Source organism: Salvelinus namaycush, chromosome 2, assembly GCF_016432855.1.
Source record: "Salvelinus namaycush isolate Seneca chromosome 2, SaNama_1.0, whole genome shotgun sequence".
NCBI lineage: Eukaryota > Metazoa > Chordata > Actinopteri > Salmoniformes > Salmonidae > Salvelinus > Salvelinus namaycush.
This window is the reverse complement of record NC_052308.1, coordinates 63,595,827-63,616,666: the sequence shown is the minus strand read 5'-3', so window position 1 is coordinate 63,616,666 and position 20,840 is coordinate 63,595,827. Positions and strand designations below refer to the sequence as shown.

Sequence of the window (20,840 nt, the reverse complement as noted above, 5' to 3'; positions counted from 1 at the left end):
AAATTACTTGTGTCATGCACAAAGTAGATGTCTTAACCGAATAGCAGCACATAATTGGTTAGAATCAAGGGCAATGGTGACATCATTGAGGACCTTTAAGGTTGCAGTGACACATCCATAACCTGGGCGGAAACCAGATTGCATACCCAAGAGAATACTATAGACATCAAGAAAGCCAGTCAGTTGATTATTGACAAGTTTTTCCAACACTTTTGATAAACAGGGCAAAATAGAAATAGGCCTATAACAGTTAGGATCAGCTTGATCTCCCCTTTAAATAAAGGACGAACTGTGGCTACCTTCCAAGCAATGGGAACCTCCCCAGAAAGCAGAGACAGGTTAAAAAAGTTGGAGATATGCTTGGCGATGATATGGAAACAGTGTTTTGCGACAGACGATTATGGACACAGTGTTTTTTGAATAAATTATGATTGGCGAATAACTTTGAATGTACACCGGGCAGGTGATGTTATCAAGTAACTAAAAAGCTCAATTTCACATTTACTAAATGCTTACAAAATGATCGTTTTAAACTATACAAATAATGTTTCTTTGCAAGACAAGGATTGTCCTGACTTTCTAGAATGCCTGAATGCTTCGCCTTGCTTTTCTGTTTCGCTGGCAAGTTTCACCATCCAATTATTACAATAGCACATAAGAATTAATGGAATATGGCAAATATTAGTCAATTCTCACATTCTATCCATGCAGGCTTTTGCAGCTACCTGAGACATTAAACAGATAGGTAGGAGGGCATACAGGCTGTCCGCCAATTTATTAATTCACAATTTGCCTAAATGGGTAAACACTTCAATCACTACATTTTTATTCGACACTGTAGGAGTTTGTGGTGTCATTATATCCAGCTGAGATATATATATTTAATTTTCATTGAAAGCAAGTCTAAGAAGCGTTAGATCTGTTCTATGTAACTATTTATATGTTTCCTGTTAAGTTTCGTACACAAGCTGAAAACACAATATTTTTGGTTATGGGAAATATATTTTACAGCCGTTTAGATCAGTGTTTCCCAACCCTGGTCCTCAAGTACCCACAACAGTAAACATATTTATTGTAACTCTGGACAAGCACACCTGATTCAACTTGTCAACTGACCCACAAGCCCTCAATTAGTTGAATTAGATGTGTTAGTCAAGGGCTACAACGAAACTGTGTACTGTTGGGGCACTCGAGGACCAGGGTTGGGAAACACTGGTTTGGATGGTACAATGATTCTCTACACAATGACTGCTTATTTTGTCACATAAACTGAAATAAGGCGAACTATTAGAATGTTTGCAATCGGGAAATGGTGGAGTTTAAGTTTAAATGTACCCTAGCAGGCAATTGTCGCATCTATTTTCTATACGAACTTTGAGTGTAGAAGTTAATGGAAACAAAGTTAATGACTTCTCAAACCCAGTCTTGGTCTGCTTGGTCTGTTTCGCTAGCCATCCCGGAAGTCTCGCGACGTTGGGCCTCTGGGTTTAGAAACTCTGGGAACTACTTTAAGACAGATACTCGGGAGAACACCCTGTCTACCATGTGATATTTTTATAACAGTTATGGTTAATTTATTAAATGTCTGTCTGTGCTATCTTGTAAAATAACTGAAGAGTCAACTGGACTAACTAGAACAAAGAGAAAAGAGTACAAGGAACCAATTTTCCCGAACATTCATAAGCTACTTCCGGAAACAAAGTGCCAGTTTACCATGGTTGTCACTAGTTACCACAGCCACAAAGTCATAAATCCCGCCCATTTCTACAATGCATTTTCTTAAAATGTGATTTTAAACGTAACCCTAACATTGACCACACTGCTAAGCTCATTTCCGACTCAAACATCAAATTAAAACCAAAAAGCACATTTTAGTTTTCATGAATTTTTACAATATATACATTTTGACTTTGTGTCTAGGGTAACTAGTGAAAACCGTTTACCACCCAATCAGAAAACACTTGCATTTTAAAATGTCGATTACTTTCTGGTTGGCAGCCGGCACCCTTTTAATTTCCGTTCTCATTATGAAGGTTAATCAGTGAGTGACTAACATCGAAATTTGGAAAACGTACTGCTACTAGCTAGCAATGCTAGTTCTTCTTTTCAGAGGTCAAGGGAGACAGTATTGTTGCTAATTGCTTCACTTTCGTTGTTGCCAGCTCGGCTGACTACCACACAGCTAGCAATCTGGCTAGCTTGCTAGTTAATGCCGAATGGGAACCCAAGAAGATGAGCGAGGTAAGCTAACGATTGTTAGTTAGTAAATTAACTAAGAAGAAATAGCACCTAACTTGGTGGTTACTGTGTTTGGTAGCTAGCGATACCAATCAGGATAATAACTACATATTAGGCTATTTAAGGAGTTATTCAATACTTTTCGCGAACCTAGCAATCTAGCTACTGTAACATACATAGCCAGTTTGCCAACTACAGTAGTGTTCTTTGCATTAATATTAACGTTAGCTGGCATACCACACTGTAGTTGGTGTTGCTAACATTTCTAACGTTAGCTAACATACTGTGCCTGCCTTGTGCCCGCGCATGCCCCCAAATTAGCCGCCAGTATGTCAACAATCATGTTGGGATGGTTGCCACCAACTGAGTAGTTTTGTTGTGCATTTTTGTCAACGTCTGTCAACAAACTGAATCAAATCACATTTATTTATAAAGTCCTTTTTTACATTAGCTGTTTTCACACAGTGCTTATACAGAAACCCAGCCTAAAACCCCAAACAGTAAGCAATGCAGATGTAGAAGCACGGTGGCAAGGGAAAAACACTCTATAAAGGCAGATACCTAGGAAGAAACATAGAGAGGAACCAGGCTCAAAGGGGTGGCCAGTCTTCTTTTGGAGAAAGGGTCAAAAACAGCAGGTCTGGGACAAGGTAGCACGTCAAGTGAACAGATTAGGGATCCATAGCCACAGGCAGAACAGTTGAAACTGGAGCAGCATCACGACCACATGGTCTGGGGTCAGCGACAGCTAGGAGTCATTTGGCCAGGTAGTCCTGAGGCAGTGTCCTAGGGCTCAGGTTGTTTGTGAGGGGAGATATACTTAAATTCACACAGAACACCAGATAAGATAGGAGAATTTCACCAGACAGGACAGACTGACCCTAGTCCCCCGGCACATAGACTATTGCAGCATAGATAGTGGAGGTTGGGTCGGGGGACACTGGACATGATACCCCCGGACAGGGCCAACCAGGCAGGATATAATCCCACCTACTTTGCCAAAGCACAGCCCCCCCACTACTAGAGGGATATCAACAGACCACTAACTTACTACCCTGAGCCAAGGCCGAGTATAGCCCACGAAGATCTCCTCCACGGCCCAAGCCCGAGGGGGGTGCAAAACCGGACAGGAAGGTCACGTTAGTGACTCAACCCACTCAAGTTGAGTAAAGCGAAAAAAGCCTCGCACGACGTGACGCACTCCTCCTAGGGACGGCATGGAAGAGCACTAGTAAGCCAGTGACACAGCCCCAATAGTTTCAGAGGCAGAGAATCCCAGTGGAGAGAGGGGAGCCGGCCAGGCATGGACAGCAAGGCGGTTCGTCACTCCAGTGCCTTGCCGTTCACCTTCACACCCCTGGGCCAGACTACACTCAATCATAGGGCCTGAAGATGAGTCTTAAGTAAAGACTTCAAGGTCGAGACAGAGTCTGCGTCTCTCACAATGATAGGCAGACCATTCCATAAAAATGGAGCTCTTTAGGAGAAAGCCCCTGCCTCCAGCTGTTTGCTTAGAAATTCTAGGGACAATAAGAAGGCCTGTGACTTTTGACCATAGGTAGGAGCAGGTCCATGTAGCAAGTCCATGTAATGCTTTGTAGGTTAACAGTAAAACCTTGAAATCAGCCCTAGCGTTAACAGGAAGCCAGTGTAGAGAGGCTAGAATTGGAGTAATATGATCACATTTTTTGGTTCTAGTCAAGATTCTAGCAGCTGTATTTAACACTAACTGAAGTTTATTTGGTGCTTTATCTGGTTAGCCGGAGAGTAGAGCATTATAGTAGTCTTAAACTGGAAGTGACAAAAGCATGGATTAGCTTATCTGCATAATTTTTTTTTTACGAAGATGGAAAGAAGCTGCCCTTGAAATATTCTTGATATGTTCGTCTCAAAAGAGAGATCGGTGTCCAGAGTAACGCAGAGGTCCTTCACAGTTTTATTTGAGACGACTGTACAACCATCAAGATTAATTGTAAAATCAAACAGCAGATGTCTTGGGTCCTAGAACTAACATCTGTTTTTTCCAAGTTTAAAAGGAAAACATTTGCCGCCATCCACTTCCTTATGTCTGAAACACAGACAGAATATATAATGAAAACAATGGTGGTCCTAAAACAGAATCTTGAGGAACACTGAAACTTACATTGATTTGTCAGAGGACAAACCATCCCACAGAGACAAACTGATATCTTTCCAACAGATAAGATCTAAACCAGACACAAACTTGTCCGTGTAGACCAATTGGGGTTTCCAATCTCTCCAAAATAATGTGCTGATTGATTGTGTCAAAAGCGGCACTAAGATCTAGGAGCACGAGGAAAGATACTTGGTCTGATGCCATTAAAAGGTAATTTACCACCTTCACAATGCAGTCTCAGTACTATGATGGGGTATACAACCAGACTGGAGCGTTTTGAATACATTATCTGGCTTCGGGAAGGCAGCGAGTTTCTGCTCAACAGCTTTGTCAAAACATTTTGAGAGGAATGGGAGATTCGATATAAGCCGGTAGTTTTACATTTTTCCGGGTCAAGGTTTGGCTTTTTCAGGAGAGGCGTTATTACTGCCACTTTTTAGTTTTAATGTAGCCTAGTTCATAACTGCTCCAAGAAGTATGATCTACACTATGTACTTTATTCATAAATTCAAGGTCTGCATTATGTTTGTAATGTCCCTTTTTACAGATTGGGTGGACGTGGCGAATGATATCCTTAGCAAGTGTCACATTAACCAAAGACTGAAGAAGGTGACAGACTGTAATGCCAATGTTTTTGCCGCTTTGTATGAGGCCATCTTGGGGGAGAAAGTCCCAGGTAAGTTTACACCAAACATGCCCACCAAAAGAGCACTATGTGTTTTTTGAGACCTATCAACTGTCCCATGTTAGTTCATGTTTAATTTTTTTTTTTAAAGCTTCTACGCTGCATGCCGTTTAGGCCAACAACTGAGTGCTTTAGAGGAGACTATTCTTAGAATTTCAAGAATGCCACACAGTGCTACTTATGATCGTCAAACCTGCCAACACAAGGCTGTGTTTGTCAATGAGCTAGTAAGTTGCCAAAGTGCACAAGAGGCTGTGATTTGGAACCGTGTGTGTGTGTAGACTACATCGCCGCCCCGAGCAGTCAGGAGGATGATGTCCACAACATCCAGTCTGTGATCGACTCCCTGGCTCTGGATTACCTTCAGATCAGCCTTTCACACATCACAGGTGAGCAGCTCTTACTCTTGACTCACTATTCACTAGTTAATTAACTAGTAACTACTCCTTTATTCCCTAGGTATTCACTAGCTATTCAGTCATTCATCATCTGATCAAGTCAAATGTTATTTGTCACATGCTTCGTAAACAGGTGTAGGCTAACAGTGAAATGCTTACTTCCAAACAATGCAGAGAGAAATCAAATAAAAATAAGGAATAAATACACAATGAGTAATGATAACTTGGCTATATACATGGGGTACCAGTACTGAGTTGTTGTGCAGGGATACGAGGTAATTGAGGTAGATGTGTACATATAGGTAGGGATAAAGTGACTAGGCAACAGGATAGGTAAAACAGTAACAGCAGTGTATGTGATGAGTCAAAAGAGTTAGTGCAAAAAGGGTAAATGCAGATAACTAAATAGTAACCAATAGCTAACTATTTAGCAGTCTTATGTAGGGCTGGGCGGTATACCGTTTTGCGATATACCGGTATTGATGCACGGACCGGTTTAGGTTTTTACTTTACCTTCTATTCCGGTATTTGAATGTTTGGTTTGTTAAATGTGACACGCAGCGTGTAACGTCCATTTTTATAGTTTACTTCTCTACTTGAGTCATCTCTCTCCACTCTCTCTATGCTGCTTTCCACACAGACCTAGCCACGCCCCCTGTAACTCAAGGAGCGCATTTGATGTTCGTCAAACAAGAGACACTTGCGTTCAGTCTGCATGGTCAATATGAAACACTGTTGATGACAACGATGCAGTGGGCACTTTGCTTCTTAATATAAATCTACTAGCATTCTATAATTACACTATTAGCTTGTGTTTCTTACATCTGCAAACAGCTAGTTTGTATTTTCTTAGCAAGTTGTTCCTAAATCTTGTTAGCCGCTGATTGTTAGCTAGCTAATAAATGTACTGAGTAAGAGCATGCGTAATTGGCTATACAGCCTGATAATACCAGGGGTTGTGTAGAGCTATATCAGCATGTTTGTGCAACAGTGTCTTCTAAATTAAAGAGGTAAACGCAAAGCAAGAATAAGAGAACATTCAATGTAGCCAAACATTATAGGGTCCCCTAGGAAACACCTATCAACACATTTAGTTTTTACCCTGTCACAATAACTCCTCCCTGGCATTTTCATTCGTTGTCATGTCAAACAACATTGTATTAAAAGTGCCCACTATTATATTCCAACTATATAATTATAATAGACTTTCTATTCCCATGATTCCAACAGTTAACCCAAGTGTTTTGCTCCAAATCGCAAGTGAAATTGCAGCATTTGGTTAAAAATAAGGCCCAGATTACTTGCCCATATCGTGCAGCCCTACGTGGCAGCGTGGAAATGATTTAAATGCAGAAATTTATGAAAATGATAATTTGTGGGGGGTTGAATTGAACAGTATAAAACAATCAGAATGGAGAAAGACCCATTGAAATCACTTAGAATGTATGTGTTGCCACCCTAGGGTCACACACTACTCATAAAGCAAATTTATAGCTTTTATTATTAAAAACCTCAAATACCGTCATACCGTCATTTAAAAAAAAATACAGTGATATAATATTATGGCCATATCGCCCAGCCCTAGTCTTATGGTATGGGGGTAGAAGCTGTTCAGGGTCCTGTTGGTTCCAGACTTGGTGCATCGGTACTGCTTGCCGTGCGGTATCAGAGAGAACCGATGATGAATGCTGAAAGAAAATCAAGTGATCTATTTAGCTACAACCAGAGGGTCTCTGGTTAAATTGCTGTTTTAGATTTCAAAGCACAGCCTTGTTCAGAGCAAACACAGCCCTCTTTGTTTAGGAAAATTAACCGTAAAAAGATGCAGACTAGTTGGTTCTATTAAAAGGACAACAATGTGGTGTTGATTATAGTTCCACTGATTCATCGCTTGTCCTAATGGGTTTTTCCCCCGGCTCTAGGCGAGAACATTGTACGAGGGGACAAGGAGTCCATCAAGAACCTGTTGGAGATCTTTGACGGGCTGCTTGAGTATCTCACCGAGCAGATCAGTGAAGAGGAGTCGCAAAATGGAGGTAGACAAAAAAATCTTATTTTACTCCATTACCCTCTCAACTGTTATATTTAGGCTAACCTTTATTTAACCAGGAAGTCTTATTGAGGTCAGAAGACCTGCCTGGAAACATACCTAAACATACAGCTGTTCTTCCTGACCTGATATCAACCCTGTTCTTCCTGATCTCATATCACACCATCTCCCTCAAACCTTATTTGTGTCACTGAGTCACTGAGTGTCACTGGTTGGTGACTTGGCGTGAGTCCAAAAGGAGCTGTGAAGTATTGGCTGATAATCCACCGATAACCGATTTTTCAATCTATAGGATGAAAAAAGGGACTCTCATGCTTACCTTAACACTTGCAGCCATTCTCATTGTCATTCATTTCACAATGTAAGAAATCGACATTTGAACCATATTTCTTGGACAATTGTTCTTTTGAGTAGCATTTTATGCGAATACAGTGTGGGGAAATTACACTTTTTAATTTCCCAGGCATAAAACAGTATATCGACAGATACATCGGTATCAGTAAATTTTGTACCCCCCAAAAAATCTAAACCGCCATCGGACCCAGAATAACATATCGCCGGGCTCTAGTTTAAACCTCTTTATATTTCCAATTACTGGGATAGGCTATGCATGAGTCACTACAGATAATGTTACTGTCACACTCAATGAACTTTTCGATGCACTTTCACAATGACATGGCTAGAGCAGTTGCTTGTTTCACTTCAGCTTTCGGAAATGAGGTTGGATCATTGTCTATGAGCTCAAATGTCTATGGATCGCTATGTTCCGAGTGCTTATTCTACTACTCTGACCGAGTCCTTTTAATGTGACTTAAATATTTGTATAATTACGGACTGATTGGTAGTCTGAAAGTCGACTGGTAGCTTGTTCGTTTCGTCATTGCATCACAGCAGGAGCCTGTCAACTTCACCACATTGCGTCACGCTGTAATCACCCTTATCTTCTTCAATCCTCCCCCTTTCCTCCCTCCAGACAAGGAACCAAACGGTGTTCCTGTTGAGGATGCCCCCCTCCCTACAGGGCCAGTGGTCCCCCAGACAGAGGAACAGGAGGCCCTAATGGAGAGATCCTCCCAGTATTCTAGTGTGCAGTGAGTGTTTTCAAGACATTCCACGCTACAGGTTCTTTGTACATTTCCATGGTTTCAAATTCAGTTCCGTGTTCAAGCAGGCTTCCAGTTCTGTTGATACAACTAAAGACACCACATCACGAGACAAGACACTTATATATGCCATTTAGCAGACACTTTTATCCAAAGCGACTTAGTCATGCATGCATACATTTTTCATATGGATGGCCTTGGGAATCGATCCCACTACCCTGGCATTGCAAATGTCATGGTCTAGCAACTGCACCAGACAGGACCACTTCAAATGTCATCATTGTGTACGTGAAGTCGGTTCATCCGATTGACACAACAGCCAGTCAGGGAGCACAACACAAATGTCAACAGTAACGGCGAATGCTAAGGTTGGACACGGAACACAAACATCTGTGACATCACTATGTCTACTCAGCCTGTTCCGTTGGCTGTCGCACAGAAAGGCTGGCTGGAAAGTCAACAAAGCTGAATGAGTCATTGTGGGTGAGGTAAACCTCTGTTCCTAAACCAGGAAACCCGATGCATTGTTTTGAATAAGTGCAAGTTGTACTTGTTCTAACTAACTGGTGTCACACAAACCAGACACACCGATGCACTTCCATTGAACTGTTTGCGTGGTCTTTCCTTTGATTTACTTTGATAGTGATACATCGGTAACTTTACGATGTTTCTTTTATCTTCCAGCTCTGCCGTCCAGTCTAGCAGCAAGCATTCCCTCCACTCTTGGAATGCAGAGGAGACGGGCTCGACCAATGAGCTTATCCTCCTGGGAGACTCCGCCCGCACGTTCACGGCCAAACAAGAAGGTAGGCGGAACCAAGAGCTTGTTCCTGGCCCATGGCATAGAATGCTGAAAAAGGAAAAAGCTTTCCTCTGTCTTTCTGTATTTACATTTGGGCTCAAATCCCATTTTATTTGTCACATGCTTCGTACACAACCGGTGTAGAGTAACAGTGAAATGCTTACTGACGGGTCCTTTTCCAACAATGCAGAGTTAAAGATAGAAATAGTAACACAAGGAATACATACCCAATGAATAACAATAACGAGTAAAAAGAACATGGCTATATACAGGGAGTACCTGTATCGAGTTGATGTGTAGGGGTACGAGGTCATTACATTTACATGACATTCAGATGCCCTTATCCAGAGCGACTTACAGGATTGGGGTTAAGTGCCTTGCTCAAGGCATTTAGCGATGTAGCTAATTGAGGTAGCTATGTACATATAGATAGGGGTCAAGTGACTTGGCAATAGGATAGATAATAGACAGTAGCAGCAACGTATGTGTTGTGTGTGTGACGTCAGTTCATGTGTTGGGGTGTAAGTATGTGTGAGTGTGGGTAGAGTCGGTGCAAAAAAGGGTCAATGCAGGAAGTCCTGGTAGATATTTGATTAGCTATTTTTTGGGGTCTTCGTCCGACACCGCCTGGTATACAGGTCCTGGATGGCAGGGAGCTCGGCCCCAGTGATGTACTGGGTAGGACTCACCACCCTCTGTGGTGGTCTTGCAGTTGGTGTAACAAGCGGTGATGCAGCCAGTCAAGATGCTCTCAATGGTGCAGCCTTATAACTTTTTGAGGATCTGAGGGCCCATGCCAAATCTTTTCAGAGAGGTTGTTGTCCTTGCACCACACCGCCAGTTCTCTGACATCCTCCCTATAGATTTTGTACATAGATTTTTCTATTGTGTTATTGACTGTACGTTTGTTTATGTGTAACTCTGTGTTGTTTTTGTTGCACTGCTTTGCTTTATCTTGGTCAGGTCGCAGTTGTAAACGAGAACTTGTTCTCAACTGGCCAACCAGGTTAAATAAAGGTGAAATAAAATAGGCTGCCTCGTTGTCGGTGATCAGTCTTACCACCGTTGTTGTCAGCAAACTTCATCCACCTTTCGCTTATCAAACAGCACATGATGCTGATGAGGTATCCAGTCTTTCCAGTCTTTTTTTGCTGTCTTTCCTATGGAATCCTTTATGGAGACAGTGTGGAATGTTATGTGGTCAGGTTTTTCCTCAAGTGGAAGTATAAAAAAACAACTAGGATTATGTCACCTTTTCCTTTTTACAAGCCCCTGTCCTCTCATTAGTTTCCACTAAGTCCTTCTCATGAGTCCCCACCTTTGGTTTTAATGATAGTCTTCAACAACGGTTTAGTTAGTTAGAATATGAATGGCCCGTATACTTGTCTTTGCTCCGTTGTATGGATCTTGTGTATATTCGCTAGACAATGCCAGGGTTATTGGCAAGGCATCGATAGCTAGGAGTACAGAACCGTATCTGAGAAAATAATTCAGAACTGTAGGCTACTTAAAGAACAGTGAACCAGTTGAGGCAAATCTGGTTGTATAGAAACAAAAATAATATTTTACTTGAACCTTTGTTCAAACAGCCTGCATAACACTATTATAACATGACACGAATAGCCATAGCATCTGTTAACCATGGGAACTACAGTACTGAACAGTGTACACATACTCCTACAATACATTGCCTACAAAATCTACACCTCTAACAGCTACCTATTTTACCCCTCCCTAACAGTGGAAGCCTCTTCCCAAGCTCCGGGCCCCAGCACCACGGGTGCCCCGGGAACCCCAGGCACCCAGGCCACTCTACTGAGGGAGCCCCTGCGCTCGGCCATCCCCCTGCAGCCCCCCTACCAGACCACCCCCCACAGGCCCGACAGAGCTCCCCACTCGGGTAGCCAGTCTCCCCCAGCCAACGGTCTCGGCAGCGGGGCCGCAGTGGAGCAGGGGGCACCCGCTGGCACCTCAGAGGTATGTCCATCTAGTCAAATATATCCATACTGAGTCTATTCAAATGACGCTTTTTAACACAGTATCAACTTTCCGAAGACACGTTTTAATCAGTATTTCAAAGCTCTCAGCAAACGACTGTGTTCTGAAACACGTTCTGAAGTGACCTCAGCCAAGTACAGTTTATAGAACTGTAGCTTCCTTCCTCCTCTGACAAAGGATGAGCTGTTGCTGACTCATGCCGACTCATCCAAAATGGCCACGAGACTCATCACAGGAGTCACTTTTCCAATGCGTTCTTCCTCTCTGTTTACTGGTGGCAACACCTCCTAACCTGGGAATCACGTCACATCCCACCTGCATGCCTCTGGCAAGTCCAGACACGCTACCAGGGGCAAATACTTTCCACTTGTTATTCCATTACCAACTGGTACTCGCTAAGTCTGAAGACTAGCCAATACTATGACTGAGAAATTGGACAGCAGTGGATCTAGAGTTGGAGAGACCGGACTGAGAAACAGTTCTACATTCCCATGTCATTTACAATATGACCCAGGGCCATATGTCCCCACCCAACACAAGTTTCCACCCTAGAAGGAATGTCATGTTTCCACCTTCTAGTCTCTCCACTGGGAAGAAAGACTGCATTAGTGGAACAGACCAGTGACGAAACCAAAGATCTAGGCCCAGTCAGTTAGTCAGGATATAGATAGATAGATATATCCATCTCAGCAAAAAAAGAAACGTCCTCTCACTGTCAACTGCGTTTATTTTCAGCAAACTTAACATGTGTAAATATTTTTATGTACATAACAAGATTCAACAACTGAGACACAAACTGAACAAGTTCCACAGACATGTGACTAACAGAAATGGAATAATGTTTCCCTGAACAAAGGGGGGGTCAAAATCAAAAGTAACAATCAGTATCTGGTGTGGCCACCAGCTGCATTAAGTACTGCAGTGCATCTCCTCTTCATGGACAACACCAGATTTGCCAGTTCTTGCTGTGAGATGTTACCCCACTCTTCCAACAAGGCACCTGCAAGTTCCCAGACATTTCTGGGGGGAATGGCCCTAGCCCTGACCCTCCGATCCAACAGGTCCCAGACGTGCTCGATGGGATTGAGATCCGGGCTCTTCGCTGGCCATGGCAGAACACTGACATTCCTGTCTTGCAGGAAATCACGCACAGAACAAGCAGTATGGCTGGTGGCATTGTCATGCTGGAGGGTCATGTCAGGATGAGCCTGTAGGAAGGGTACCACGTGAGGGTGTCTTCCCTGTAACGCACAGCGTTGAGATTGCCTGCAATGACAACAAGCTCAGTCCGATGATGCTGTGACACACCGCCCCATACCATGGCGGACCCTCCACCTCCAAATCGATCCCGCTTCAGAGTACAGGCCTCGCTGTAACGCTCATGCATTCGACGATAAACGCGAATCTGACCATCACCCCTGGTGAGACAAAGCTGTGACTCGTCAGTAAAGAGCACTTTTTGTCAGTCCTGTCTGGTCCAGCGACGGTGGGTTTGTGCCCATAGGCGACGTTGTTGCCGGTGATGTCTGGTGAGGACCTGCCTTACAGCCTCTCTCAGCCTATTGCGGACAGTCTGAGCACTGATGGTGTAACTTGGGCAGTTGTTGTTGCCGTCCTGTACCTGTCCCGCAGGTGTGATGTTCGGATGTACCGATCCTGTGCAGGTGTTGTTACACGTGGTCTGCCACTGCGAGGACAATCAGCTGTCCATCCTGTCTCCCTGTAGCGCTGTCTTAGGCGTCTCACAGTACGGACATTGCAATTTATTGCCCTGGCCACATCTGCAGGCCTCATGCCTCCTTGCAGCATGCCTAAAGGCACGTTCACGCAGATGAGCAGGGACCCTGGGCATCTTTCTTTTGGTGTTTTTCAGAGTCAGTAGAAAGGCCTCTTTAGTGTCCTAAGTTTTCATAACTGTGACCTTAATTGCCTACCGTCTGTAAGCTGTTAGTGTCTTAACGACCGTTCCACAGGCGCATGTTCATTAATTGTTTATGGTTCATTGAACAAGCATGGGAAACGGTGTCCTGTTGAGGACAGAGGGCGCTGTTTTCACTTTGGGGGAAAATCGTGCCCAATTTAAACGGCCTCGTACTCAATTCTTGCTCGTACAATATGCATATTATTATTACTATTGGATAGAAAACACTCTAGTTTCTAAAACCGTTTGAATTATATCTGTGAGTAAAACAGAACTCCTTTTGCAGCAAACTTCCTGTCAGAAAGTGAAGAATCTGAAATCGATGCTCTGTTCTAGGATCTACCTACAAATGTGCTTGATATGTATGAGTATACATGCACTTCATACGCCTTCCACTAGATGTCCCATAGGCTGTGAGAGGTGAAATGGGGTTTCTAGGTGTTTCTATGGTGAAAAGAGAGCTCTTGGAATGACATGACCCCAGAATTCCTTTGTCCAGGAAGCGCATAGAGGTCACCGGTAATGGCTTCGGAAAAGCAATCGTTATAGACGTGTTATATCTCCGGCTTTGATTTTATTTGATAAATGTGATCATATCATCGTAAAGTATGTTTTTTCAATATAGTTTCATCAGATTATTGAAATATTTTCGGGAGTTTAGGCGTCTTGCGTTCTCTGGGTATGGTGAAGATGGAGAGCTACGCACCACTTGGCTAGTTAGCTTGCTAATTCGAGAGGGAAGAAGGCCGTTCTAAAACCAAACAACGATTGTTCTGGACAAAGGACACCCTTGTACAACATTCTGATGGAAGATCATCAAAAGTAGGACCCATTTTATGATGATATTTCATATCTGTCGGAATATGTTGACAATTATTTTGCGCCCAGATTTGGGCTCTCTCGTTATAACGTAAGCTGGATGTGGTAATGAAGTTATTTTTAGAATTCCAACACGGCGATTTCATTAAGAACTAATGTATCTATCATTTCCTATACAACATGTATTTTTTAGTAACGTTTATGTATAGTTATTTGGTCAGAATAGTTGAGTGTCATAAAAATATCTGGACATTCTAGGAAAAAGATGCTACGTTAGCACAATGTATAACCACGTATTTCAGCTCTAAATATGCACATTTTCGAACAAAAAAGAAGTGTATTGTATAACCTGATGTTATAGGACTGTCATCTGATGAAGCTTATCAAGGTTAGTCAAAAATTACATATCTTTTGCTGGTTTGTTACGATCGCTAACTTTTGCTGCTGGGGAATGGCTTGTGTTTCTGGCTATTGTGGTAAGCTAATATAATGCTATATTGTGTTTTCGCTGTAAAACACTTAAGAAATCGGAAATATTGGCTGGATTCACAAGATGCTTGTCTTTCATTTGCTGTACACTATGTATTTTTCAGAAATGTTTTATGATGAGTATTTAGGTATTTGACGTTGGTGTCTGTAATTATTGCTTTCGGTGCAATTTCTGATTGTAACTGCAATGTAAACTATGATTTATACCTGAAATATGCACACTTTTCGAACAAAACATAGATTTATTGAATAACATGTTATAAGACTGTCATCTGATGAAGTTGTTTGTTGGTTAGTTTGGTTGGTTCTTGGTTAGTTAGGTTGGCTTTGTGCATGCTACCTGTACTGTGAAAAATGTTAGTGCTTTTTCGTATTTGGTGGTGAGCTAACATAAATATACGTGCTGTTTTCGCTGGAAAACATTTTAAAAATCGGACTTGTTGGCTGGATTCACAAGATGTGTACCTTTCATTTGCTGTATTGGACTTGTTAATGTGTGAAAGTTAAATATTTCTCAAAAATATCTTTTGAATTTCGCGCTCTGCCTTTTCAGTGGAATGTGGGAGGAGTTCCGCTAGCGGAACCCCGGTGCCAGACAGGTTAAACCCTTTACAATGAAGATCTGTGAAGTTATTTGTTTTTGTCAAAAAACGTTTTTATATATACCCATACCCCATGAGCTCACATACCATTATGGGTGATTGTAAGGAGCTGTTGTATGGATGAAATAAAATCTATTTTTTACCCAAAATGACCTGCACCCACTACTGCTATTCTTTCTGTGTCTCGTTCGAATTCACTGCAATAAGGCAGTGTACTACTACTACTGTATTCTCTTAGCATTGCTTTACAGTTTAGTCATTTAGCAGACTTACAGGCGCAATTAGGATTAGGTGTCTTTCTCAAGGGCACATTGACAGATTGGGGATTCGAACCAGCGACCTTAACCGCTAGACTACCCGTGACACTGGTATTTCAATGCTTTATACTGGTAGCGGTAGTTAACGCCAGGCATCTCTTGTGTGATATGTCGTTAGCATCCGCTAGCTAGCCTCTGAGACTCCTACTCTTGCTGGATTCTCTTTTATCACAGTGTGATTTGAGTGTGAATTCTTCCCCCTCCCCCACTAAGTGGAAATGCATCCACCCCTTTGTCTCTGTCCCCTTTTCTCTGACTAATGAATGACCCTCTCTCTCTCTCTCTCTCTCTCTCTCTCTCTCTCAGTCCCCAAGGCCAGTGGCTGACACAGTTACCAATGGAGTGCGCTCGCCAGCCCACAACCACTCACCTGGTGAGGACACAGAACGGACTGCTCTGAACAGCACGGCTGTAGCCATTGAACTGACGTATTTTTGCACAACGTTCAATGCATCAGAAATAAACGTGTAGCACCTCAAAACCATGTATCAATTTGATTGATTGATTGATCTTACTCCTCCATGCTTTTCATTTGTAGTCGAGAGTGAGAAGTCTGTGTCCAGTCAAACCAAGGTCAGGCTAGAGGAGGCCAAGGAGCAGCCGGAGGTAAGGCATAACAAACCACTCGCCCTCTACACTGTTGTAGTTACAATGCCTCAAATTAGGACTAATTCAATAATTCAGGTCTACCTCATGCCTAATTCCAATCTAATTATTTGCTAATGCATGTCCAATTTACAGCTAATTCATGACTAAATTGTTTGAATATTTCGCAAATTTCTCTCTTTCTCTATAGCCTACCAGTGTGGGGCCCAGGAGGGTTCTATTCCGGACACAGCCAGACATTCATTTCCTCACCCTGCAGGATGAGCTGAAGGACAGGGCACCACTGGACACTGAGGAAGTTGAGGAAGAGACCTACACGCAGCAGGACAGCCGGGCTCACAGGGGGCGGACGGGGATCAGGTAAGAACAACACAATGGGAGGTGGTTAGAATAGCATTGTAGATGCATAGCGAGAAAAGCAATGTACATGAACATAAGTTACACACAGAGGTCCTACACACTGCCACTCAATCTAACATTCACCTCCCTGCCTCGCCCTTTCTGTCTCTGATCTTCCTCTTTCTACCTTTTGCCCCCCTCTCCCTCTCTCTGTCCCCCTCTCTCTCCCCTCCCCCCCCTCTCTCCCTCTCTCCTGTCAGCAGTAGCAGGGTACTAGAGGAGGAGAATTGTGAGGAGCCTCTCTCCTGGCGTAGACAGAGAAACAGGAAGGCAGAACAGGAGCTGCACCACATGTCTGAGAAGCTGTCCCGACGACTAGAGGAGCTGGACCTGGTGAGTGGTACACTCGTGTGAGTGACGCGCTTGTCATTATGTGAACCTTACTGGTTAGTCCCAGTGACTGTGTGTGTCAAGCTATATTTACATTGCGGGGATACGGGACGTGTTCGGAGCAGTCTAACCGCGTGTCGGATGCCTTACAATCCCGTTCACCGGGAGAACCTTCCCACCCGACGTGCTTTCGCTTTGCATGCGCCACGGCTGACCATTAAATTGTGTGTGTGGGGGAAAAACTAAGGCGTCGGGACCTGGGATTGTGTCACCCCCGGCATCGCAGCAATGTACATCTCGATTTAACGTGTGTTTCCACTCGTCAGATGTTAAAGAGAGCGCTAGGAGAGAGCGGAGAGCCCGACGAGGTCAAAGAGGAGGACAAACAGTCCCACCACAGTGACAGCGTCATGGAGTGTCGCAGGCCCCCAAGGAGGCCAACGGGTACATACACTCCACCTCTTCAATCACATCAGGGGCCGTGTTCATACAGCATCTCAGATCTAGGATCAGTTTAGCCTTTTAGATCTTAAGGAATACGATTTGTATGGGCAGATCCTAGATCAGCACTCCTACTCTGAGATGCACCACACTTCTCCAACAAAAGCACAGTTGACTCGCCTGAATGTAGAACTATAATAAGTCATTATTGACCAACTCTATGATTTTAACATTTCCTCGGCTTTAACCTCTGACCCTTCTCCCAGGTACGCCGCGAGCCCCCACAGCCCCCTGTACCCGCTCCCTGTCCCCCTCCCCTCCCCGGGCCCGTCGCTCCCTCTCAGGTCAGCTAGAGGGCGCCATGAGAGAGGCGGTGAGCGGGGGGGTCGCACAGAGAAACGCCGCCCGTACGGGCCGACGAGAACTCCATCTACCGCCCCAACACAAACACAGCCAGGTCAGAGGGAATTGCCATATTCAGTATAAAGATTGTCACCTTTTAAAAGAGACAAGTTGAACGGTCTAACATAGTTGGTGTGTACACATCTCTCTCTAGCTGGAAAAAGCCTATGAGGAGGAGCTGAAAGTGTACGAGGACAGAGAACGGGCTGCTATGGCCAAGGAACGAACCAGAGCACAGGAGGCGGTGAGAGAGAGAGAGTGGTGTGTGTGTGTGTGTAAACTGCATCAGACTTACTCATTGTAGCCCTGGGGAGGTGTGTGCATTAGACACCATGTGACTGTGTATACAGTAGCCCTCCGGCAGAGACTGTGATAGAAAGACTGTGTCCCCCAATATTATCTACAGCAGACGTTCTATGTTTGATTCTGCCCTGTAGGAGAGGGAATACAGAGAGGCCATACTGAGAGATGTTCCCCGAACCCCCAAACCGTCCCAAGTGTACACCACAGCAGCCCAACACCGCTCCCCCAGGACCAGACAACCAACTCCGGGCCGCAGACGACAGGACAAAACCAGGAGAGCCCCACCAAGTAAGACCCCCAAGCTGGAGTCAGTATCAACTCAATCTAATCTAAGTACTGTACAAAGTGGCTTCCTCTCCTTCATTTGCCCTGAACTAAAAACACAGCATTGGCCTCTGAAACTAATATGGAGGATGCCTACCTGGTTATCTACTCAGTCCTTTCAGAACTACATATGTCTGAGGAGAAAGAGCTTGATATGGATTTGCGTATTAGTCTCTAAGTGCACGGTATGGATTTGTCCCTCTATATTAACCGTTTGTGCTTCTCTCTCTCTCCGTTTTCCAGTGAAGGTGAAGGACAACGACCTGCTCCCCCTGCTCCTGGAGGAGTTCCCCCACCTGCACCTCTCGCCCCACGCCCTGGGCAGGATGTGGCAGCAGCAGCTGGGCCAGGTGGATCGCCTCAACGCCTCCCTCTCCCTGGACAACCAGAGGCAGGGGCCACGCAGTAAACTCACCAGCCAGGTGGGGGCGCTATAACACACTATCCACCATATAAACCACAGGGAGAGCTGTGAGGTTTTAGCTTGGCTTGCCAGATGGATCTCTGCAAGTCTCCTACCTTTCTGTAATGTTAACACAGATGTCTAAGTGCGGAGCCTGTGATTGGGCAATGACCCCAGAGACCAGGGTTCACCCGTGCAGCTTTTCCACATCGATCTCCTCCCGTTAACTCGACAATGTTCTCTCTCCAGGTGGAGGAGGTTCAGAGGAGACACAACCTGCTGGGGGAGATCATCCGCAAAGAGCAAGAACACAACAGACGCCTGGTGAGCCAGTCAAAACATGCACGAGCTTCAGCATACATGTAGGCTAGACACACACACACACACACACACACATATTACCAGTCTTATTTCTCAAACACACACAGCAAGCAATAATACAAACAGCCCCTCTAACTGTACAGCCATCTCGCTCCTCTCCCCCCTCCAGAGGGATTTTAAGGAGCGCATCCAGCAACAGAAGTCGACTCAGAACCGTCTGAAGGAGCAGAGGCAGCAGATCGCCCGGGCCAAGAAGTACCACAGTGACTACCACGTCCAGCTCCGCGCGCGCATGATGAGGGCCCGCACGAAAGAGGAGAGGGTCAGTTAGTGACGCCATGCTACGCCTCGATACCCAACACGGTTTAGATGCTCCTCGAATTTCATGTTTCAACGCTTCACAGTACTTTCCATTCTCCATCCATGTATTTTTTGAAGAGAAGATTTTACACAATTGTCATGTAATAAATTATATTGTAAAATACAGTCAAAAGTAAACAGGTCATGAACACAATGACTATACAAACACATGTAACGATATGGTGGTTTGTTTAGTGGTTATTAATTGGTTGTATAACACTGTGTGTGTGTTGTGTTCCAGATGTTTAAGCAGGTGTTTGAGGAGGGCTTGGAGGTGCAGAAGGCTCGTCTCCGAGAGCAGAGGGCCTACGCCAAGGAGCAGCGCCAGGAGCACCAGAACAAACACAGAGACCAGATCCAGTCTATGGAGAACTATTACAAGGACCAGGTAGGACCAACACACGGCCCTCTTTTATATTAACACACACGCGTGCCTCACAGATGTAGTAGGAGAGTAAGACCAAGAAACGGCTTCTTGATCTTCTCTGTTCCTACATCTGAAAGAACGGGATAGCTGAAAGCTAATTCCACGCTGTTCTGCACTATTTCAGTTTTCATTGTTGGCTGAGACTCTCGCTATAGAGCGACAGGATATCCAAGTACGGAAGAAGGCCCAAGAAAAGGTAAATGCATGCTAATGTAGACACAATTTACTACATATGCCTGTACTTTGTCTGCAAATTTTGGGGAGATTTGAGATACTTGGCAAGTGAACTTATTCAGGGTTCAGCATGTGACTACTACGTCCTACAGTCTTGGGTCAGGATATTAAAGCGTTTCTCTCTGCAGGCCCTTCAGAAGATGAAGCGAGAGCTGCGCTCCAAGATGGAGAGGGAGATAGGCGAGCTGCAGAAGATTATCGTCCAGGACGACGACGACGACTACTTCCACGGCCTGGAGGTCCAAAGGTTACGGGGTCGCGTGCAGATGGCTTCCTTCCAGTACAACACCAGCTGTCAGCACTGACCCCGCTAACGAGCTAGCAATCTATAGCTACCTACCGCTAACTTTCCTTCGGCTGCTAAAAACAAACTCTAAAGTCTCTAAAACACACGGATCTGAGTCCTACTCCTCGATTGTTTTAAATACTTGATTATTTAAGAATGTTTAAAAAAAAAAAAAAAAAATGACTCCCTCACTGTGTATTTTGTGTGCTGTCGTTTTGATTTTGTCATGTGGTAAAGATGAGTAGTTTAGTAAATTGTCTTTCACAGCCAAACGGGACCATTGTGAAAATTGGATGCAACACTAATTATGAATGTCATGCCAGGACAAGATTTTTCCCCCTCTTCCTTTTAATGCTATGCAGGATATGTCTCCCGTACCGTTTTTAACAATGTTGAATGATTTATTTAAATGTACTGTAAATGCCCTGTTAGTCTGGTTTTTAGG

The 20,840-nt window shown here is 44.1% G+C and overlaps 1 protein-coding gene across 2 annotated transcripts; it reads left to right on the top strand.

Annotated features, from left to right (window-relative positions):
- The first annotated feature begins 1,927 nt into the window (after positions 1–1,927).
- LOC120065859 (centrosomal protein of 95 kDa-like) lies at positions 1,928–20,575 on the top strand. Of its 2 annotated transcripts, none has more exons than XM_039016914.1 (21): positions 1,928–2,241; positions 4,923–5,051; positions 5,342–5,449; positions 7,381–7,494; positions 8,482–8,599; positions 9,296–9,417; positions 11,155–11,390; positions 15,866–15,932; positions 16,098–16,165; positions 16,356–16,525; positions 16,768–16,897; positions 17,221–17,338; positions 17,602–17,792; positions 17,892–17,981; positions 18,175–18,328; positions 18,608–18,786; positions 19,017–19,091; positions 19,258–19,410; positions 19,690–19,836; positions 20,000–20,071; positions 20,238–20,575. In XM_039016914.1, the coding sequence occupies exons 1-21, from the start codon at positions 2,217–2,219 to the stop codon at positions 20,412–20,414; spliced, it is 2,643 nt and encodes an 880-aa protein (XP_038872842.1). In that variant the 5' UTR covers positions 1,928–2,216; the 3' UTR covers positions 20,415–20,575. The 2 variants fall into 2 exon arrangements, with proteins under 2 accessions (XP_038872842.1, XP_038872836.1); XM_039016908.1 differs by having other exon boundaries at positions 16,765–16,897.
- The last annotated feature ends 265 nt before the right edge of the window (positions 20,576–20,840 follow it).